This window comes from Lethenteron reissneri, chromosome 63 (genome assembly GCF_015708825.2).
Source record: "Lethenteron reissneri isolate LAM-NWPU_2019-01 chromosome 63, ASM1570882v1, whole genome shotgun sequence".
NCBI classification, from domain to species: domain Eukaryota; kingdom Metazoa; phylum Chordata; class Hyperoartia; order Petromyzontiformes; family Petromyzontidae; genus Lethenteron; species Lethenteron reissneri.
This window is the reverse complement of record NC_083841.1, coordinates 2,705,291-2,729,470: the sequence shown is the minus strand read 5'-3', so window position 1 is coordinate 2,729,470 and position 24,180 is coordinate 2,705,291. Positions and strand designations below refer to the sequence as shown.

Sequence of the window (24,180 nt, the reverse complement as noted above, 5' to 3'; positions counted from 1 at the left end):
GGTAAAGTAATAAAAGTTAATCGTTTTTAGTTCACATGCCACGCGACATCAAGCGGCGGATGCACAACCCACCTGAAGGGAACGGCCGTCGCCCCGTGCTGGCTCCTGTCCACTGGTAGCGCCCGCCCGCTCACCGCCGCGGCTTGGGCCGCGTGGTGGTGGTGCTGGTGGTGGTGCTGGTGGCCGTGCTGGTGGCCGTGCTGGTGGGGGCGGCTGGTGGGCGAGCGGCACACCACGGGGGTGCGCAGGACTCGCGACACGTGCTGGTCCAGGATTCGCTCGGGGTCGTCGTCGGCATCGGCGCCGGCACGCAGCAGCAGCGCAAACGGGTGCAGCGCCGGCAGCACGGACGCGCCCGACAGTCCCAGTGTCGCCATCGTCACCGTCTCCTCCTTCTCCTCCTCCTCTTGCCGCTCCTCCTCCTCCTCCTGATGCTGCTGCTGCCGCCGCCGTGAAGTTACCAATTCAATTTCCTATCGACTTCCGCGATGGCTTGTAACGGTCTTTGCACTTTTCTAGATTGAAAACTCATTTCTTTATAACTGAATTCTGCGTTTTAGTTTGATGTCCTTCCCGCCGTACCTCCGAGTAGCACGGTTGGTTACGTATGGCTCGAATAAAATTCTACATATGTACATACATGATGGTGGTGGTGATGGTGGTGATGTTCAAAAAGTACTTGCATGATACGGAAGTGGGGGATGGCGATGGTGGTGACGTTGATGCGGCCGTCTGGAACGCTCTTCCTTCCGATATGAGGAAGCCACTGGTCCTCTGCACTTTTAAATCTAGATTTAAAACTAATTTCTTTAGAGCTGATTTTTTTTGTTTAGTTTGTTGTCCTTCCCCCTTACCTCGGATTAGCACGGTTTAGTACGTACGGTGCGAATGAAGTTCAACATACGTTACCGTCTCTCACAGTGTCGGGAGATGAGGATTTGCACGTAAGGGGGACGCTTGTTTAAACACATTCCTGTGGAGTGAGCTGGTAGGAACGTTGGGTTGCTCGGTCAATGGCCAGGGTCAACGGCGGCGTGGTGTATTCCGCAAATATGCACGACTGTGAGGGTGGGCACAAGCCGGCGTGAGTAGGTCAAACGTTGAGTTTTATAAGGGCACCACGGGGTGACCAGCCCCTCCCCACCCAGCCCCAGCCTCCCCACCCAGCCCCTCCCGACCCTCCCCAACCAGCCCCTCCCGACCCTCCCCACCCAGACCCTCCCCACCCAGCCCCTCCCCACCCAGCTCCTAGCCTCCCCACCCAGCCCCACCCTCCCCACCCAACCCCTCCTTACCAACCCAGCCCCTCCCTGCACGACGGACGGACGGACACAATAATCCCCTGTGGGCTGGTGTAACCAGGAGGTTCCTACCAGTAATACCTCAGCAACTCAGGAGCACCTTACACCACACATCTCTTCTCAAGCATTCCAATGCCCTGTTGGGGGTCGAACCTCACCTGTTTCTGGCTGTACAGCAGCGGCTGGTGCTGACAGTGCCGCTCCATCTGCACCGAGTTCAGGCGCCGGATCAGCTCTGCCGCAAACACTGCCGGCTCCGAGTGTCTGGCCACCCGCGGCACTCGCACCGCCCACTGCACACGAGCACACAGGTACACACACACACACAGTTACACACAGGTACACACAGTTACACACAGTTACACACACACAGGTACACACACACAGGTACACACACAGGTACACACACACACAGGTACACACACACACACACACAGGTACACACACACACACAGGTACACACACACACAGGTACACACACACACAGGTACACACACACACACAGGTACACACACACACACAGGTACACACACACACAGTTACACACACACAGTTACACACAAGGTACACAGTACACACACACACAGTTACACACAAAGTTACACACAGGTACACACACACACACAGGTACACACACACACACAGGTACACACACACACACAGTTACACACAAAGACAAAGATCCCCCGTATAGCCTGAACAGACTGTTCGCACAAGTGCTGTTAGCGAGCACATTTGAAGGCCAGCACAGCACACGAGGGGGTGGGTGGCCAACACCACACCCGGCCGCCTTTGTCTCCCTAGTGGCGATGTTTAGACATCGCGCCCTGTACCTATTTGAGACCTGGCGGAGGCCCAGGACCGGTTCAGATATTCGTCACTGGTGTTGGCCGTGAGCGGGAATTGAACTTGGATTGCGAGCTTTGTACCGCAGCGCGATAACCGCAGCACTACTGCTCCCACACATCGTTACACACACAACACAAAGACAAAGAACCCCCGTATATCCTTACAGACTGATGGGGCAAGTTCTGTTAGCGAGCACCTATGAAGGCTGACATGACACACGAAGGGGTGCTTGGCCAGCACCATGCCTCGCCGCCTTGGTCTCCCTAGTGGTAATGGTTCCACAACACACCAGGGACTAATTTTAGACCGAGTCAACCTAGGGGAGGCCCAGGACCGGTTCGGATAATCGTCACTGGTGTTGTGCCGTGAACGAGAATCGAATTTGGGTCGCCATGTTCGTAGCACAGCGAGCGAACCGCTACACCACCGCTCCCCATGTACACACGGGCACACGCGTGCACACACAGACCTGCGACAAATACGCACACGCGTGCACACACAGGCCTGCGACAAACACGCACACACGTGCTACCAAAGCCGCTCACGGTCCGGAGGGAATTCAAACACAAGCGGGGCGCGATAAGAACTCACTTCCCCGTTATCAGTCACACTTTGCTCCTAGCAGTTGCCCGGTAATGCCAGTTGTCACGTTTACTTAGGGTACCTCTATCGCGTCTGCCTGTCTAAAACTAAACTATTTATATTTTACCAAGGTAAGGCCCCCCCACCTGGCCACGAATGATAGCTCAACGAAGAAGCTTATCACGCGGAAATGTATAGCAGCCAAATAACTCGAAACGCACGTCGATTCGAAATGTGGAGGGAAAAACCGGAGGAGAAACAATCCTCGCGACCACGGAGAGAACATGCAAACTCCAAATATAAAGCAGCACGCGTCAGGGTTGGGATCGAACCCTCGACCTCGTGCGTACCAAGCGAGGTAGCCAACATCTCGACAACACCAGCGTCACCTCGTACGCGGCCGTGAAACCACGTTGGCGGTGCACGCGGACGCCACGGCGCTGCCGTTCAGCTCGATTTGCCGCGCAGGCGATCCATGGCAATGGTCGAAGCAAAACGCAAACTTTGCCCAAGTCTTAAACAGAATCAACATCGGGCTACGCGTCAGAATAAAGTCTGAGTGATGAACCGGGCTCGACAACAACACAAACCCTCATCACTTTTTCGCCTCTTACTTTCCAAATGCACCACTGTGCTATTAAATACACGGAAAATGTTTGAAGGTTAGGAGCATTACCGCATCCTCCCAAGATGCACTCATTCACCCCCCCGCCCCCCCTCGCTGTAGGTTAAAGGTACATCTTACGATGCGGAGAATGCACTTGTCAACGAGAAGATCGTTTAGCTCGGTTGTTCATACTCATCTTCTGGAAGCCGATTCTCCGTAGCGATGCACGACCACCCCGACGACAGGAACCGCTCCCCACCAGCCGCTCAGAATCATCTTACAGAAGACCATCTATTCCCATTTTAGAGCAGCGTGTTCATAATCGTCTCCTGGAAGATGGCTCTCTACAACACACTGTACCGTATTCCACGCGAATATTTTTAAAAAACACGTTTAAATTTTTTGTTTCTGTTCAACACGACTCAAAAGCCTGGGGAGCGTTATATAAATCGGGAGAACGTACGGCAATAGCGTCGCTTGAAATGTTCCCGCTGGTCCGGAGACGACATAACATTTCACGCGCGATCCCAGCGAATGTTCCCCCAACTCGGTCAATGGTTGGCGGGTCTCACCGCAGACCGGCCCCCGCGAGTCCTCACCGCACCGCCGCCGCTCCAGCTCACCGCCCCCCCCCCCCACCACCGCCACCGCCGCCGCCATCGCACCGCCACCAACGCTCGCAGCTCAGCGCTTCAAAGGACTCGCGCCCACGACACCCACAACATCAAACCGCCCCACGGGCTGCGCGCTCGCATTACGGGACGGAGCAGCGAGGCACGGAGACCGGCAAGACCGGGAGACGGGATTGAGCGAGCGAGCGAGCGACGTGGGGATTGTAAACTCGCCACTGTTGTTGCGTGCAGGCTCCTGCGCCCGACGCTAAACAAACACGGCTGGCCTAGGGGGCCACGCGTCCCCTGATTAAACGCTAAGCTCGACGCGGCGCGGCACATCAAAGGGACTCGCTGTGGGGGGGGGGGGGCTTAGCAGAGGTCAGGGTGGCTCTCTCTCCCCCCCCCCCACCCACTCTCTCTCTTTCTTTCCTCACAGGCGGTTCTAGCTTTAACTATTTCAAGACGTCCGCGGGGCCGCCGAGGCTTCGTACGAATGCTCCGTCCTGTCTCCCCCGCTAGGTTGCGGGGGACAGCGCCTCGACAGTGAGGCACACGTACCACCGTTCCCACAATGCAGTCGGGCGAAACGCGTCAAACGGCGAGAGGGTGATTATTTACACGTTTAGCACGTTGATGAAAAAGCTATTCTTATGTTCACAATTCGAGCCCGTGAGAGTGAAGAGTTACTTGTTTTTAACTCATCGTTGGCAAGCATGGCCTAGGAGGCCCAATACGGCAAGGGGCACAGCAACAAACAGCAAATAGTAAGGGCGAAATACGAAAGGGTTACAATGCGTTTCTTGAATTGAGCAATGTTGTTTAGAACTTGGGGGGGGGGGCGAGGCAACAGGAGGGAATTTCAAAGTGGAGCAGTGTGAGGGAAGAGGTAGACAGAAGTGAGGTGACCTGCATGACTGCGTGAGTGGGCGAGTGGGTGGGCGAGTGGGTGGGTGAGTGGGTGGGTGGGTGGGCGAGTGGGTGGGCGAGTGGGTGGGTGGGTAAGTGGGTGGGTGAGTGGGTGGGTGGGTGGTTGAGTGGGTGGGTGAGTAGGTGGGTGGGTGAGTAGGTGGGTGGGCGAGTAGGTGGGTGGGTGAGTAGGTGGGTGGGTGAGTAGGTGGATGGGTGAGTAGGTGGGCGGGTGGGTGAGGAGGTGGGTGAGGAGGTGGGTGGGTGCGTAGGTGGGTGGGTGAGTAGGTGGGCGGGTGAGTAGGTGGGCGGGTGAGTAGGTGGGTGGGTGAGTAGGTGGGTGGGTGAGTAGGTGGGTAAGTGGGTGTGTGACTCGAAACCTGGTGACCAGAATTCGATTCCAGCTCACGACCAACACCAGTGACGTATATCTGAACTGTTCCTGGGCCCTCCCCTAGGTCGACTCAGCTTCAAATGAGTACCTCGTGCGGTGTGTAAACATCGCCACTGGGGAGACAAAGGCGGCCGGGCATGGTACTGGCCACCCACGCCCTCGTGTGCCGTGCCGGCCTTCGTAGGTTCTACTCGCTAACAGCACTTGCCCCAACAGTCTCTTAAGGCTATACGGGTGCTGGTACGGATGAGACCAAACAGTTCGCCTGATAGGCCGTTAAAAATATCTTCTTATACTCGTGACACGCGCATCGATGTGCGTCCGGGAGAAATGAATACCCCTTGATTATTTTCTCCACGAACGATCATGTGGGTTCACAAGAGATGTTTCTTGGTGTTAGATCGCGTAAATATAAATGTGTCGTCACACCCGCCACGGCTAATTGGTGAGGTTCGTCACGTAAACAGAACGTGCCAATTCGTCACGAGTACAGCACTCACCGGTCACGTGTTGCCGAGTAAACCCACCACAACATTTACCTATTCCAGCACCGTGACATTCCGCCGGCAATTCCAACCGGCATCACCGGGCGAGAAGACCGCAGAGTTGTGGACAGCGTTTGACTTACCGGTGGGTGGAGCGGCTCCCCTGCACCGCCAGAAGCCGGTCGCGTCCTCTCAGCGTGTGGCGGTGCCCTGTGGCTAAAGTCCGGCGCTCCGTACCGGACGCTGAAAAACACGCGCGAGCACGGTACATACACGGTCACCACCGTCACCACCACGGCGGGCTGACCGGCCACGCACAGCCTTGGCTGACACCGCGCAGTGAGAGAGAGACGAACAGCAGTTTGGTCAACTCCTTATTGTGACAAGTTGGACAAACGAGCCCCAAAAAGACACTCGACTCATCCGCACCTCCGATTAGCACGGTTGGCTACGTACTGTGCGAAAGAAGTTCAACATACACACTACTATACACAACACACTACACTACTATACATTACACTATTATACGCTACACTACTATACATGCTACACTGCTGTACACCACGACTATACGATTAGCACGGTTGGCTACGTACGGTGCGAAAGAAGTTCAACAGACATACAAACGTACATCGTTCGAAAGTCCTCAAAAATGTCACCAACGGCACTCTGAGATCCATTGCTCAACGGAGCATTGCAAATCTAATTCATATTCCCCTTTGGAATGACGTCACTTGACAATTTCCCAAGCATTCAAACAGTGGAATGAAACGGCAGCCTTAAAGGCGCAACCTAGAATCGCGTCAACTGGACAATCAACCTCGGCAGCAACGCCGAGAGGCAACATGAGCCACGGAGAAGATCGACTGCTGACCCCCTCGGCACGACACGCCGAGCGGCGCAAGCGACAAGTGCATCGGAGAGACGGCGCCAAGGCGAACCCACACACGGTCCACGTTACCGCCGCATCTCCCGGGCGACATGCGCGGGACGATGACGACGACGCGGACGTCGGACGCTCGCTTCCCGCACGCAGCAGCCGGAGGCGGGGGGGGGAGGCCCCTGGGGGGGGGTCTTCCCATTGGGGACAGGCCCCTACACGGTGCCGGCTCCGTGGCTACTGGTTTTGCCCTGCAGCGCTGACGAGTGAGCCGGCGCTCGCCCAGAGGAGGAGGGAACGGTGGCGCGAGGGAGGGAGGGAGAGCGGCGCTCCCTCCCTCGCGTGGCTGCCGGGGTCACGGTTACGGCCGGACGCACGGAGGAGCCATCTAATCCGGCGTGTAAATATGCCGAGCGGCGGCAGCGGCGGCAGGCAGGCAGTGCCGCCACTGTGCGCAAGCTTCTGATGACCGCGCACCGTAAGAGTCTAACTAGCCACACCGGCGCATCTCAACAATCAGATCCCATCAGTGTCTGCTAACAACAACAATGCGTCCGTTAACCACGCATCACGAATGTCTAACCGCATGCCACAAAGCATCTGCACGCACGACCACGGGACAATTACGATTGCGTTTTTGGAAATTCTATAACGAGCTGGCAAAGGTGCTGTACTTGCAGGCATAATTGTTCCCGATTCTGAGGCACATCGCACACCACAATCATCTTGTCCCACACACAACTGTCCATTCACCGCACAGCCGTGCTATCGTTCCACATTTGTTACTTCGCTTGGCCAAGCCAACGCGCGCTGCATTTTGAAGACGTTTCATTTCCCTCCGCGGTAAATATTGCGCGGGTTTTTCAGTCGGCTGCTCCTCCGCTCCGGTTCAAGATTCCCCTCGCCGTTATTCGCAGACGGGCGTCTTCCTCGTCTCTCCTACGTCACACGCTCGCCGACCATTTAGCCCACGCCGCGTGGCCGGAGGAGCTCACTGCTAAACGTAACAATTCGCCGCCCCCCCCCGACCCCGCCTCCTCGGTGGTCCGCCGAAACTTGGGCCAATGTTTCGGAAAGGCAAATGCGTTCCGCGGTGAACGAAAATCAGTTCCGTGGTGAACGCAAATAAATTTCCCGGTGAACGCAAATACATTTCCCGGTGAACGCAAATAAATTCCGTGGTAAACTAAAATACGGGTGGCAGAGCTCCGCACAGATGGATTCAATCCAGCTGCTATACCGGCCATCCGATCGGACACCTGGTACTGGAGAAACGTAACGTTCTGTAAAAGTTAGAAACGAACACTCCCATCTGTTTGACGTGTGTACCCACAGAAAATCCACACACAGGTGCCAACAATTTTAGGAAGCCACTGGAGCAGTGCAATTTATAAAATCCAAATTGAAAACTAATTTATTTCAGAACAGCTCTTTGTGTTTGGTTTGTTGTCCTCACCCCGCACCTCCAATAAGTGCGGTTGGCTACGTACGGTGCGAAAGAAGTTCAACAAAAAAATTAAAAGATCCCCATATAGCCTTAACAGACTGTTACCGAGCACCTATGAAGGCCGGCACGGCACAAGAGGGGGTGGGTGGCCAGCACCACACCACTGGCGATGTTTACACACCACACCAGGTACTCATTTAATGCTGAGTCTACCTAGGGGAGGCCCAGAACCTGTTCAGATAATCGTCACTGGCGTTGGCCGCGAGAGCAAGAATCGAACTCGGGTTGCCAGGTTCGTAGCGCAGCGTAGCGCTAACCGCTACAACACACCCACTCCCCACAACATACACAAACCCATAAACACAAACACACGAAGCTACACGGAGATGACTTTGCAATCGCCACCGTGGTGATGATGAGAGAGGGAGAGATACGTAACTCCAAATATACGGCAGGCGTCAGGGTCAGGATCGAACCCCCAACCTCATGCGTACCAGGCGAGGAAGTTAACATCTCACCACCGTGACGATGATGAGAGAGGGAGAGATACGTAACTCCAAATATACGGCAGGCGTCAGGGTCAGGATCGAACCCCCAACCTCATGCGTACCAGGCGAGGAAGTTAACATCTCGCCACCGTGCCGCCCAGTCCATCTGCAAGTTCACAACCGTGCCAAGCGGAAGGACCTGGGCAGATCAGGGAGATTATAATCAGACCGCCAGAGACAGGAACCCGGCGAATCGGGGCGATTGTGACCGTGCCGGAATGAGGAACCGGTGGGTCGGGGCGATCATCACGGGGGCTCGGCCGGCGCTCACCTGGCGCTATCGGCCACGGAGGCGCCGTCATCCGTGGCGGTGCCGCCGCTCGACGCGGCGCACTCGCTGTCGTTGACGCTGTTTGCCGGGTCGTACCGGCACGACGTCGCCACGGACAGTCTGCAAACGCACAGATACACAAGAGAGAAAGATCCCCCCCCCCGTACATGGGCTGTCGGGGCAAGTGCTGTTCGCGAGAAACTGTTAAACCCGGCATGCTAGGTGAGGTGTCGCCACGTACGGCTACCTAGGTCTCCCCAGCGCAAGTGGGCCGCAAATGCTCGTTTTAGGCCGAGTTAACCTACTGGAGGTCCACACCAAATCTTAGAAAAAGTGCAACTCATTATTCATCGAGAAGTTCTCAATAGAAATTAATTTCACTCGAGGAGTATACGAACCGTATCCACCGAAACGCCCAGTGGCCATTCCACCAGCGGTGAAATTCAACTTGCTCCTCAGAGCAATTGCATTTTATTCGAGAGCAATGAGTGGGGGAAATCCCACTGTTAAATTGCCAATCATCAATCTTCTCAATCATCACACTCAACATACGCAAGTTATAAACATGACATCGGCTGCGTGATAAAATGAAAAACATTCAGCTTGCGCAGGACCCGTCGGTAGAAGGGATGATGATGAATGGTGGTTGAGACTAATGACGGAATGACAGCCAAAGGAGGAAAACGCTTGCGTGACTACGTCCACTGCAGGAATAAAATCTTCTCGTGTACAGGCACTGCATGGATTGTTACATCCCAAGATATTGCAAGATGAAGATGGCTTAGGGAGCACTTCATCCAGCAGTGGATTGATGATGGCCGATGATGATGATGAAGACGAGAAGCAGGACTATGATTTCATAATCTGCATCGTGAGAAGTGCCAGTCGAAATCTCCACCACCAACTCATCGCCTTGCTGACCCGCCCACACTGGACATCCGTAAAAAAGAGCTTCATAGCTCATCGGATTCCTCCCGCAGTCTAAATAAAGATTGTGATTCTAATCGCTGGGTCAGACTTACGGCTCCGACTGCACCAGCCCACCAAAACCACGTTCCGTCCACTCTGTCCCAACCGGCGCTGCCTCCTCCTCCTCCTGCTGCTGCTGCTGCTGCTCCTCCTGCGCAGCATCGTCTGGCGGCCGGACCAGCACCACCACCTTCCCGTGATCCTTGCCGCCGGCGCTCTCCGCAAGCGCGTGGCGCAGGTACGCGTCCGAGCGCAGGAACGCCGGGTACGCCGCTTCCTCCAGGCAGCGCTGCACCTCGCCCTGCGCCCGGTCAAACGCTCCCTCCCCCCCGCCTGCTCCGCAATCGCCACCGCCGGCGCCACCCGCCGCTTGCGCCAGCACGGCCTCCCGCACAGCGGAGCGCGTCGACGGCTTGAGGCGGGACGCCACCACGCCGCCCACGTCCGCCACGTAGCGCTTGTAAATGGCGCGGGCGGCGCGGGCGGTGCGGGCGCGCGGCTGCTTGCGCAGGCCCTTGCACGCGAACCAGAAGTCGACAAGGTCGACGAGGCCGCGCTCGCGCAGAAACGCGCGCAGGAGGTGCGCCCCGTCCGGGTCGCCCAGCAGTGCCGGCAGCGTCTCGCCGCAGCGGGCGTACGGCGCCGCGGCGCTGGCGCTGCCCTCGGGCTCGAAGCCCAGGTCGTAGTCGTGCCGCCGGGGCGTGCACCACTTGGCACCCGCGGCGGCGGCGCGCTCGACGGCGGCCGCGGACGCTCCGCTGCCCGCCGAGGGTTTGGAGGCGGCGATGCGGCAGCCGGCGCGGGGGCGGTCTTCCTTGCCGGGCACCGGCGGCCTGGGGGCGTCCTCCATCAGGTTCCCCTCGGCGTCCAGTGCGAAGGCCGTGACGGCCAACGCGTGGCCTTTCTTGTCCATCGCGACGTTATGGGCTGGCCGTCGGTGGCGGCGGCGGCACCGCCTATTTTGACCGGACAAATGCGAGCACATTAACAATTAAACGCATGAAATCATCAACTTTTTTACCGGAAGAAAACCTGAAATAAAATAACTTTTAAATAACTTTGTCGATACAGAGGGCTCCCACAAGGCCATGCGGGAGGGCGTGTGGCACAGTTTGGCGCCAGCTATCATCATACCTGTCAACTCCTTATCAGTGCCCTACCCTTATTACAGGCCAATTCTGACCTTATTGGTCACCCCGTGCCCTCATAAATCTCAACGTTCATCCTACAAAGTCCCATCACAAGGGAGAAACACAAACAGACAAAAAATGCGCGTTCTCGCATTGAAACGGCTGTGCGCCGGATGGACCTGAAAACTCAACTTCCCTGCACAAGAACACGGGCAGACCGTATGGGTTGATGGCTATGTAACATGGAGTGCAGTTGTGTCGCTACAGTTCTCTGCGGTGAGTACAATGTCTTTAAAAACAACGGCGCTATACCTCTCTAAATAAAATTAAGGCTGAACCGCTTGCGAGTTCCGAGATTCGTCGGTGAACGAACGGGACCCCACCCTGCCAACTTGCAGATGTCCCGGAAATGGTTAAATTAATATGCACGTGTTCTACAATGGTTCCAACTTGCATCGCACTTGCAAGTATTTACTTGGCAATAGCAACAGCAGCACACGTGCGGTGCGCTCACAATGTGGTGTGTCCGTAGGCCGCAACGGGGATCGTTGGTTGGGCATCAGCAGATGAAGGATGCTTGTGTTGCGCCCGAAACGTCGTGATTTAATTTAGTTGTTTTCATTTATTTCTTTTTTAACCTACGTGACTTTACCAGAAAAAACCGAAGAGTATGAATCCGTGCAGTCACGAAAGCTTCAAATCTAGAATCGTTGGTTTATCGCGGCCTACGCCAGTGTAGGTGGTCAGGTCGCAGTATTTCTAACACCGGGCTGGGAGTCTTAGTTAGATACGGGACCAGGGCCATAGCAGTAATCTGAAGCCGGTTCAGCTCGCGCACTAAAGGTGAGATGAAGCCACACTGGTCGCCTGTGAACGGGCACCCACTAACCCAACTGCATCTGCAGATAACCTCTCGTATTCAAGACGGCGCAGCGAGTTCGCACACTCCGCTACGAAACTGGCACATCCTGACTTCAATTTCAGGCCAACCGCCGCGCAAACGTGAAGAACCAGTGGCATATACGTCTCCAGGAGATTATACAACTTTTAAAGCCATTCCCCGTGTTTTAGTGTACATGCCGTACAACATGTATGGAATCGACAGGGGAAAATTTGACTTACGAACAAACTTCTGGAACCTAACTCGTTCGTAGGTAAAGGGTGTCCCCGTATCATTAAATAAGGCGATGCATTATCTTAACCGGAAACCCTGAGACCCGGCACCAATCTCTTGGCTCGCAAGCGAACATTCTGCCACCAAATATCTGCAGACACGCAAGAACTGCAAAAGACGACAACCCCTACCCATCGACCAAGACATCAAAAATGGAAACTTCCCCATCGACTCAAGCCACGCTCACCTCCTCTTTTTTGTGTCTCGTTTGTTGTCAATCCAGCCGAACCTCCAATTACTTAGTTATCGATTGTTGCTGTAACATTCTTACTGTGTCCCTACTGGACATGTGAAAAGAAAGCACTTCATAGCTCATCGGATTCCTCCTGCAGTATAAATATTCTGATTCTGAATTAGTACGGTTAGCTACATACAGTGCGAAAGAGGTTCAACATACATTGTAGAAGCATAATGTAAGCATCCTAGAAGCTCACCCATAATCAGAAGGGTGAAAAAATGCGGATGTCCAAAATGAACACCTCATTCCAGACTCAAACATCTCAAACTCTGGTGTAACCATCAACAACCCCATCAGAACACTAACAGGCCAATGCTCACATCTCGCTCATGAATGTAAAATGAAAGACAAGCTACAGGCGTGCATTTGTGGCCATGCAAAGCAAACTTTGGACCATGTAGTAATCCAGGAATAGTAAAAAAAATACACAAACTCTCTCCCCGTGAAGCCCTCTCAACGTGCCTAGCAGACCTCTAAACTGGCACATAGCTACTTAACATTTGATCATATGCAAGAATACAATTACTCTTTGGTTCTTTCGGTAAAGTCACGTAGGTATAAAACTAAATAAATAAAATCACGACGTTTCGGGCGCAACACAAGCGCCCGTCAACAGGTGGGACAACCACAGCAAGAAACAATTGCTGAAGTGGGCAAAAAAATCTAGGAAGAAAACAATTATCAACACAATATTCAGACAAAAATTGCCCAATTCAAATCCGCGAACTATGCTTCATAACAAAACTAAAAATGAAACTGTTTTATTTACCCGGTAAGGCCCACTGAGCTATAATAACTATTTTTTCAGAAGCGAACTGGCCAAAATTGATATCTCAACGAAGTGGCTTCTCACGTGAACATTCCTTGCTGGCCTAATACTCTAAACGCGTTATGTTGAGTCTAAATGTGGAGGGGAAACCGGAGGACCCGGAGAAAACTCAAACTAGACTGCAAGCATTAGGGTCAGGGTCAAACCATGACCTCCTGCATACCAGGCAAGGTAGTTAACATCTCACCACGGAGAGAGAGACACGCAAACTCCAAATATACAGCAGCAGGCGTCAGGGTCGAAATCGAACCCACGACCTCCTGTGTACCAGGCGAGGTAGTTAACATCTCACCACAGAGAGAGAGACACGCAAACTCCAATTATACAGCAGCAGGCGTCAGGGTCGAGATCGAACCCACGACCTCCTGTATAGCAGACGAGGTAGTTAACATCTCACCACGGAGAGAAAGACGCAAATTCCAAATATACAGCAGCAGGCGTCAGGGTCGAGATTGAACCCACGACCTCCTGTATACCAGGCGAGGTAGTTAACATCTCACCACGGAGAGAGAGACGCAAATTCCAAATATAGAGCAGCAGGTTTCAGGGTCAGGATCGAACCCACGACCTCCTGTGTACCAGGCGAGGTAGTTAACATCTCACCACGGAGAGAGAGACGCAAATTCCAAATATACAGCAGCAGGTTTCAGGGTCAGGATCGAACCCACGACCTCCTGTACACCAGGCGAGGTAGTTAACATCTCCAAGAAGGGCTTAATAACAGAACACAACGATAAATCTGTACTCGAAACACATCAGGCGACATAAACTCACTTGGTCACAATAATCGTGAGTAGCTCCCACGTTGTGATATCTTACTATCGTGTGTCCTGTGCACATTCTGTGTTTTTTACATCAGCCCAATTGTTTTAAAGGTACGAGACAGCGTTTCCATTGTTTGTGCGAGCACTACGTACAACGAATCGCGTTTGTTGACACCGATTTAGTTGAACAAAACTCTTCAAAAGGCGAATAAACGACTTCCTGCTCTGGAGTAGGGCTAATGCCCGAAACGTTATCCTATCCTAACAAGCCGTATAGTTTGGCATGTGGCGTGTTTGTAGCAACGTATAAGTACTTAATGAATCCACAAACAATGTTAGTAATTGTTTCTATATTTGAAGCTTTCGTGACTGCAAGGATGCATATTCTTAGATGTTTTCGGCAAAGTCACGTAGGTAAAACATTAAAATTAATAAAAGTAAAATAAAAAAATAAAAAATCACGACGTTTGTGTTGCCTCCGAAACGTCGTGATTTTTATTTTATTTTACTTTTATTAATTTTAATGTTTTAGTAATTGTTACCTGCTCCCAGAAGCGCGTTTATAGTAAACTAACGATGAGCATGACCCATTGATAATTGGTTTTTTACCCTTCTATCTGGCAACAAAACTGACACCTTATTACAAGGAGTCATGTTTGCATAGACCACAATACCTGCAGTCATAATGCAAACAAAAAACACAACTCTGATAATGTGCACTATCCTTGAAGTTGATTGGTCCACACCCGAGACAGCTTTCCTTATCAACTTCAAGGACAGTGCATACATTATCAGAGTTGTGTTTTTTGTTTGCATTATGACTGCAGGTATTGCGGTCTATGAAAACATGACTCCTTGTAATAAGGTGTCAGTTTTGTTGCCAGATAGAAGGGTAAAAAACCAATTATCATATTTTTACTGGCAAATGAGGTTCCAATGAAACATGACACATTGTTACCGTGTACGCAATGCACATCCGACAACAACCACCACCATCATCATCGCGGTCATTCGCACACCCATCCCAGAGCACTTCCACATTTGAATCGATCTGTACACAATGTGTACCACTTACAACAACAACAACAACGAATAAACAACAACAACAGCAGCAATTGCCACGCACGCGTTCGTGTTTGTCGAGGGCGAGCGAGAGAGCCCACAGGCAACGCGTTCCTCCCCACATTGCCAGCAAAGGCGTCACCTAAAACAACAACGATGATTACCCGCGACAAACGATGAAACTTGTTAACAAAGACGTAAAATAAACACGCAAAGACCCCCCCCGTGTAGCCTGTAACAAGCTGTAGGAGCAAGTGGTGTTAGCGAGTAGCAAGCTATGAAGGCTACCGGCACTTGTGGCACACACAGAGGGGGGACCACAACCACGCCCGGCCGCCTTTGTCTCCCCCAGTGACGATGTTGACCACACAGAGCACCAGGTACTCATTTAAGGCTGAGTCGACCTAGGGGAGGAGGCCCAGGAACGTTACCGGTGGTGGCCGTGAGCGCAGCGCGCTAACCGCTGCACCACCGCTCCCCACTAACTTGGCAACACACAGAGACAAACACGCGTTAGAGATCGATTTGTTATCGATTTGTTATCGATTTGCTATCGATTTGTTATCGTATTTTTATCGATAACCCCGGCGAGTTTTGCTGGCGAGCCTCAGGGCCCGAACGTGTAGGCCTCAGCGCGAGTACAACACACGGCGAGAGGGGGAACGCGCTCTAGATTTTACATCGTTTAACAACAACAATAATAGCAACAATAACAATCATCATTTGTAAACGAGGTAGACACGTACTGGGTTTGTTGTTGTTGTGGTTGTTGTTGTTGTGGTGGTTGTTGTGGAGAACGCAGACGCCGCTCGATCAACGCGAGGCCTCTAAGCGACCGCCCCTCCCCCCTCCTCCACACAGGCAAAGGTGAAAGTGCCCCGTGAAGCCTCGACGCGCTGCAGGGCCAAGTGCGTTTTTATTTTTAAATCCTTTATATTAAGTTCGCTTGCTTGCTTACGACCGTGCAAACCTTTCGGTCGTTTTTTAACCCACTTCCCGTGATCCAATCGAGCTGACATTTTCCACACAGACTCGTTGTGCGTGACAATTAATGTTCGTGAAATTTTTTTTCCAAAATTTTACACTGTTTAGGACCAAAATATTATATTTAATTACCAATTGCTTAATGGTGCAATGCAATCATCTGACCCATAGGTGGCAGCCATCTCAAGCCAGAGGACGAGAGGACTCAAGCCGCCACGCATATAAAGGATTTATAGTGAAAAACTTTGTTTTTACTGGTTATACTTATTTTCGATTTAAAGCTTTCGTGAATTCAGGAATTCATCTTCTTGGTTCTTTCGGTAAAGTCATCACGTAGAAGGGAAATAATAAAATAATCATCTGCTTGCGTTGTGGCCGAAACGTTGGAAGAATTAAATTATATTATGTTTTATTTATTTTATTATTTCCATTCTACGCGACTTTGCCGAAAGAACCAATAAGTTGTTTGTTCTTTGTGAGCGAATAGAAAACTCGCAGCTGTCAACCCTCTTAATCAGCTGCCCTCCACCCTCCACTCTCTCTACCGCGTTGAATAGCGATTCAGTCCCTGTGTGTCACCCCCCGTGCCCCTTAGGGGCCGTCCATAAATGACGTCACGCGATTTGGGACGATTTTCGACCCCCTCCCTCTCTTCGTTACACGGCGTCACAAAAAACTCAGACCCCCCCCATCATATATGACGTCACAAAGCTCTGCCCCCCCCCATCATATATGACGTCACAAAGCTCTGCCCCCCCTCCCCCCCAAAAAATATAAAACATGCTTCAAATCGCTTTAAATTATTGTCATTGTAGTGCGTATTTAATGTGGCGCTGCACTCTGATGTTGTAGGAGAAAACATTTATTAAAAGGTCAATTTAATTAAGTAGAACGTGTTGTCTATATTTATTTAAAGTTGCGCATTTTTATGTGACGTCACATTTCTCAACCCCTCCCCCCTCGTCACACATCGTCACAAATGTCTGACCCCCCCCCCCCCCCCAGGTGCGTGACGTCATTTATGGACGGCCCCTCATCACACAAAAAATCCACACGCAAGGAGGCAACCGAGTCATCCATTGAGTCCGTACGCATGGAGGGGAGAGAGTGTGGGGGGGGGCTTAACCCAAATGCGTAGCTTGCGTATTGGGGGGGGGGTCTACTGACAATGAACGTATAGGAAACGGGGGGGGGGTTGGTGAGGCCTCGATAACAATTTGTCTACATTGGACTTCAAATGAGTTCAGAAAAATTTCGATTTAAAGCTTTCGTGACTGCAGGGATTCATCTTCTTGGTTCTTTCGGAAAAGTCACGTAGAAGGGAAGTAATAAAAGAATAAAAATAAAACATAATAAAATTATTTTAAAGCTTTCGTGACTGCAGGGATTCATCTTCTTGGTTCTTTCGGTAAAGTCACGTAGAAGGGAAGTAATAAAAGAATAAAAATAAAACATAATAAAATTATTTTAAAGCTTTCGTGACTGCAGGGATTCATCTTCTTGGTTCTTTCGGTAAAGTCACGTAGAAGGGAAGTAATAAAATAATAAAAATAAACATAATAAAATTATTTTAAAGCTTTCGTGACTGCAGGGATTCATCTTCTTGGTTCTTTCGGTAAAGTCACGTAGAAGGGAAGTAATAAAATAATAAAAATAAAACATTATAAAATTATTTTAAAGCTTTCGTGACTGCAGGGATTCATCTTCTTGGTTCTTTCGGTAAAGTCGCGTAGAAGGGAAGTAATAAAATAATAAAAATAAAACATAATAAAATAATTCTCACGACGTTTCGGCCACAACGCAAGCAGCCGTCCTCAGGTGAAGACCAGGTCTGCGTTAATATTATTAATCCTTGATCGTTTCTGCGTGGATTAAATATCGGCCGTTCAATAAGTTTCGGGGGGGGTGCGTCAGGTTAATGTACGCAGGTGGGGGGCTGGGGTGTAAAAAGTACGCGTGGGTACATGGGGGGGGGGGGGGGGGCAAGTTGATGTAGATTTTTGCCTCCCTACTAAATGGATGACCCCTAAGTTGAGCCCTTGCAACCGATTGCAGTACTAAAGAAATCGTTTAGCCCGTCAATAGATGTTTATATTTCTTTACCGCCACCAATGGGATGCCATCTCGCCGTTCGATGTCAAGGGCTTATACAAGTTACACATTTTTCTCATAAATAAAAAATATCGTACACGAGGTTTCGTACATTATTAGTTTTGTCGATGCGTGGTACGTCAGGGGCCCCCCTTCACTCCCCCCCCCCCGTGTCCCCACCGAGTCTGCCCGTCTCCCATGCAGGGCTAGAGGATGGTGGGGGGGGAGAGAGGGGGGGGCGCTGGCAAGGGGTTCAGGGAGGGTTAAGCACACACACACAATAATCCCATTGGCACAGAGGGCTTTCATCTTGCCGAGGAGATGAAACAGATGAAAGGCGGTTTTAGAAGCTCTGGCTCCAGCCAGGACCGGTCCATCCGGTTCACGATGCCGTTGTGGGGCTCCACAAACTTCCCCCACCACCAATATCCATACCTCCCTCCCCTCCTGTGTGTTTGCGTGGGGTGTGTGTGAGTGTGTGGATTCGACCGCAGTGGTTAAGCTCTCTTGCGCTGCGAACCTGGTGACCCGAGTTCGATTATCATTATCCGAACCGGTCCTGGGCCTCCCCTAGGTCGACTCAGCCTCAAATGAGTTACCTGGTGCTGTGCATAAAAAATATCGCAGCTGGGGAGACAAAGGCGGCCGGGCGTGGTGCTGGCCTTCAGAGGTTGCTACTCGCTAACAGCACTTGCCCCGACAGCCTGTGGAGGCTATACGGGAGGGATCTTTGGCTTGAAGCACATCACTGCTGCCCGCTACCAGCACGTGACCCCCTCCCCCCAACAGCCTCACTATTGTACGGCTGGCTCTATTGTTACGACGTGTGTCCGTTTGAACCAGAATTGGTTCAAGAAAAATCCTGACACCACCACCTGCGCCGACGAGAGCCACTTGAATGTCCGAAACCGAGTCTGTGGTTTGCTCGCATTGAAGCAACGCTTGCTAAAATGCTAAAATGTCACGTGTGTCCCCTTAAAAGTGTTTGATGATCGGATAATGATCATCTTGGTGGACGGGTGTGAGTTGATAACGATGTCGTGGCCTAAACGTTTCGGTTTAATCATAGCCAGTGGGACGAAAAGAGACCGCCGCAGTGGAATCTGCAGTGTGACACTTGACGAAAATGCCACAAAATAACGTGGCGACGACGACGACGATGCTGCTGCTGCTGCTACGTTGGCAGCGGTGCCCAGATAACAACAAACAACTCACCAACGTTTCACGTCAATGAACGCCGTGGCACTGACACTAAAAAATTAACCCGTAAAAACAAAGTTCTTCACTATAAATCCTTTATATGCGTGGCGGCTAGAGTCCTCTCGTCCTCTGGCTTGAGATGTCTGCCACCTATGGGTCAGATGATTGCCTGCCACCATTAAGCAATTGTAATAAAATATTAAAAAAACATCCTAAAAAGTGTAAAATTTTTGAAACATTTTTTTCACGAAAATAAATTGTCACGCACAACGAGTCTGTGTGCAAAATGTCAGCTCGATTGGATCACGGGAAGTGGGTTAAAAAACGACCGAAAGATTTGCACGGTCGTAAGCGCGCAAGCAAGCAAGTGAACTTAATATAAAGGATTTTAAAAAAACAACACAAAAGGTGACGTTTCGGGCAACGGCCCTTCTTCACAGAGCACACGAACGATTTCAAGAGGTCGTCATCGGCTAGACGAAGACTTCGGGGCGAACAAAACGCCGAAATGTACCGATGCCTAAACGAAGGGACGTTCTGTTTGGCCGCGTGGAAAATGCGCTCGAGATAATAGCGCCGATCTTCTTGGTTCTTTCGGTAAAGTCACGTAGAAGGGAAATAATAAAATAATACAAATAAAACATTATAAAATACAATTCTCACGACGTTTCAGACGCTGTCTTACCGACAAACCTGTTCTTCACCTGAGGACGGCTGCTTGCGTTGTGGCCGAAACGTCGTGAGAATAATTTTATTATGTTTTCATTTTTATTATTTTATTATTTCCCTTCTACGTGATGACTTTACCGAAAGAACCAAGAAGATGAATCCCTGCAGTCACGAAAGCTTTAAATCGAAATTTAATAGCGCCGATGTCAAATTGTGTGCCGGCCACGACGGGAGGGCAACGGGAGAGAGTTCGTGCGGTGTCGCTGTTCTTCCTCCTCCGTTGTTGAAGGAGTGCGCAAACCACAGTGGCTTTAATTTTTAATAAGTATAACCCGTAAAAACAAAGTTTTTCACTATAAATCCTTTATATGCGTGGCGGCTAGAGTCCTCTCGTCCTCTGGCTTAAGATGGCTGCCACCTATGGGTCAGATGATTGCATTGCACCATTAAGCAATTGGTAATTAAATATAATATTTTTGTCCTAAAAAGTGTAAAATTTTGGAAAAAAAATTTCACGAACATTAATGGTCACGCACAACGAGTCTGTGTGGAAAATGTCAGCTCGATTGGATCACGGGAAGTGGGTTAAAAAACGACCGAAAGATTTGCACGGTCCTAAGCAAGCAAACGAACTTAATATAAAGGATTTTAAAATGTCAATAGTTTAACGCGTGCATCACTAGCACTGCATTCGCGGCGCGTGAATTACACTGGTCAATATACTTTTTCTGGCATAAGGTATTCCAACGGTTGTAAGGTAATTTTGGGGTGCTGATTCCAAATCTGGCATCAGTTTTTGCCTATCACATCAGATTTTTGAGATGTCAAATATTGCATTTTCAATAAAAAACTGCAGAAGAAAAATATTACATAAATGTGGATATCTACATAAAATGATATTATGAACACACTATCCTAAAAATACAGCACCACATTTTAACACTAAAGCAGCCACCGACTCGCAACAACTTGCAATCATAAGTGACAGAGTTAATTTCGGGTAAAATCAATGAAAATGGGGTATGCCGATAGCATAAAAATGAGATGTGATAGAGCAAATCTGAGATCAGATTTGGAATCGGCACCCTGAAATTAGTCTTCCTTTGTCAAGGCGCCCCTTCCCCCCTCCAACCCAGCTTAAATATACGCTGCCAAGCCTGGTGGTGCCCATTCAGATGCTGTCTTTCCGACAGACCTGTTCTTCACCTGAGGACGGCTGCTTGCGTTGTGGCCGAGACGTCGTGAGAAATATTTTATTATGTTTTATTTTTATTATTTTATTATTTCCCTTCTACGTGACTTTACCGAAAGAACCAAGAAGATGAGTTTCACAAAAGTTTGTGCCACATTTAGATAAGCTCCTCCCCTTAACCAGTATTTAAGATCTTATCTCCTGGATTTCTCTTCACCTGATACAGTAAATGTGGCTGTGACGGTCCCACCTGAAGACGGAGACTTGTGTTGCCTCCGAAACGTCGTGATTTAAGTGAGTTATTTTCAATCATTATTATTTTATTTTTTTTACCTACGTGATTTTACCGAAACAACCTAAGAGTACGAAAAGATTTTATTTTTTACGAAAATTTTCTAAATGTAAATCTTTGCGAAGGAAACCGTTAAATTAATGGAGCGCGTCTCCTCGACAGGACATTACTCATTGAAGACACTGGGGTGGTCGTGACCAATCACCGCACAAGGACATCAAAAAGGCCGGTGCGTGATTACATCTCCGCCGTAAACGCAAGCCACAGACGGTCATGCGATTGGGGTCATGAAACCCGAACTATGTACCACAGAGTAAACCCATGGAGATTCGTGGAGATATCTACATAGAGACCCATGGAGATACATAGAGACTCACAAAGATATACAGAGACCCATAGAGATATACCGAGACTCATAGAGATACACAGAGACCTACCCCCCTCTCTCTACCCCCGCCCTCTCTACCCCCCTTCTCTCTCTACCCCCCCCCTCTCTCTACCCTCCTCTATCTCTCTACCCCCCTCTCTCTCTACCCCCTCTCTCTACCCCCCTCTCTCTCTACCCCATGTCTACTCACCCAACCAACTCCCTCCTCCACCCAATCTCTGCTCTTCCAGAGCCCGCCGTACCTTCAGCCGATGTGAGCGCCGCATGGACATGGCGAGGAAGTGGTGGGAAGACGGTCGCGCAAGCAGCCGCTGCGTCTCCTGCTGCTGCTGCCGTGTCGGGCTATTGGGGGTCACTCCCCTCGCCTCTCTCCTCGCCTGAGTAGGGGCAGCCCCCCCCCACCCACTCACCACGCACCCACCCACCACGCACCCACCCACTCACTCACCCACCCACTCACCGCGCAGTGTGAAGTCGGCAAGGGGCGTGGTCTCAGCGTCGCGGTGCGTGAAGAGGGAGGAGTTTGGGATGGGTGGGGGGCCGTGGGGGGGGGCCGTGTGGGGGGGCCGTGGGGTGGGGGGGTGGGGGCCGTGGGGTGGGGGGGGCCGAGATGAGACTGGGGCTGTTGCAGTGGGGTCTCCGCCTGTGCCCAGTGGACGTGTCTCTACAATAAAGACACCATCTCAAGAAAAGTGCGTCAAGTCGTCGTTACACTTGCACCTGAACTTGATTCTGGCTCCTCTTCCTCCCACGTGTTTGCGCCGCCATTTTTCCCATCCGTCTGTGTGTTTGTCACTTAAGACTAAAATATAGCCTGGAGCTAACTTATTTCTGGCACTTCTTGCTTGCCACGTTATGTCTATACTGTTTAACACGTAGGCTTTCGCGACCAATATTGTCCATCGTTTAGGTTTTTTGTGTTAGATCGCGTTAATATAAATGTGTCGTTAAACCCGCCACCACCCGACACGGCCAATTTACTAAGGTTTGGCACGTCAACAGAACGTGCCAATTCGTTACTAATTCAGTACACGGGTGTGTTGGACAGTTTACAATTGTAAATATTGTGAGTTTACTTCTAGATTTGAAGCTTTCGTGACTGCAAGGATTCATATTCTTAGGTTTTTTCGGTAAAGTCACGTAGGTGAAAATGTAAATTAATAAAAGTAAAATAAATATAAAATAAAAATCACGACGTTTCGGAGGCAACACAAGCTTCCGTCTTCAGGTGGAACCGTCACAGCACGATAGCTGTATCAAGTGCTGTGACGGTTCCACCTTCTACGTGACTTTACCGAAAAAACCTAAGAATATGTGAGTTTACTCTCAAACAACACCTGTGCGGTGAACTAGTGACGAATTGGCTTGTTTTATATCGTGTATGTATGTTGAACTTCTTTCGCGCCGTACGTAGCCAACCGTGCTAATCGGAGCAGGCAAAGCCAACTGAGTTATTTAGCTTATTTTTTTAGAAGTGACCTGGCCACAAACGATCACTCAACGTTGTGGGTAGCGGTCACGCAGTGCTTAGCGCTGCACTGCGCCACCAACCCTGCGATTATCTGAACCGATCCTGGGCCTCCTTCCCTAGGTCGACTCAACCTCAAATGAGTACCTGATGTCGGGACACCCACTGCCCACTCGTGTGCTGTGCCAGCCTTCATTGGTGCCAGTCGCCAACGGCACTTGCTCCCAATAACATTCTATCAAAGGCTATACGAGGAGTCTTTGTCTTTGTCACCCCCTTCCCCCAGTCACTCACGCACCCTGGATTAAGGACCATTCATCCGCCACGGAACGAGATGAAAGGAGCAAAGATACTGCTGCTGCTGCTTTGTGTAGCTCAAGTAAGCAGCCGAATCTGCTGTTCAGCACAGGCCGGCGAGCCCGTGTCAATTGACGAATGGTGTGATGGTGAAATTTCGATTTAAAGCTTTCGTGACTGCAGGGATTCATCTCCTTTCATCTCATTCAGACGCTGTCTTTCCGACAGACCTGGTCTTCACCTGAGGACGGCTGCTTGCGTTGTGGCCGAAACGTCGTGAGAATTATTTTATTATGTTTTATTTTTATTATTTTATTATCTCCATTCTACGTGACTTTACCGAAAGAACCAAGAAGATGAATCCCTGCAGTCACGAAAGCTTTAAATCGACTATTTTTTTTATTTAATCAGGTAGGGCCCCACTGAGATGTGTAGCTCTTGTTCAGAAGCGATCTGGCTGTCAGAAATGTTAGCCCGACCAAGTGGCTTGTCATCATCATCACGTGGAAATGTACAGCAGCCAAATACGCGAAACGCGTGCTGTTGATT

At 50.7% G+C, this 24,180-nt stretch overlaps 1 protein-coding gene across 2 annotated transcripts in view; it reads right to left on the bottom strand.

Moving 5' to 3' along the window:
- LOC133358667 (axin-1-like) overlaps positions 1–22,217 on the bottom strand; it is a 35,645-nt gene extending 13,428 nt beyond the window's left edge. The window contains exons 1-6 of one of the 2 annotated variants that reach the window (XM_061577077.1): positions 22,109–22,217; positions 9,907–10,809; positions 8,885–9,004; positions 5,882–5,981; positions 1,460–1,594; positions 73–440 (exon numbers count right to left, since the gene is read on the bottom strand). In XM_061577077.1, coding sequence (XP_061433061.1) covers positions 73–440; positions 1,460–1,594; positions 5,882–5,981; positions 8,885–9,004; positions 9,907–10,766 — 1,583 coding nt within the window. In that variant the 5' untranslated portion in view covers positions 10,767–10,809; positions 22,109–22,217. Of the gene's footprint in view, positions 1–72; positions 441–1,459; positions 1,595–5,881; positions 5,982–8,884; positions 9,005–9,906; positions 10,810–15,796; positions 15,889–22,108 lie in introns of those variants that run through there. The other variant, XM_061577078.1, reaches the window with a different exon arrangement.
- Between the last annotated feature and the right edge of the window lie 1,963 nt (positions 22,218–24,180).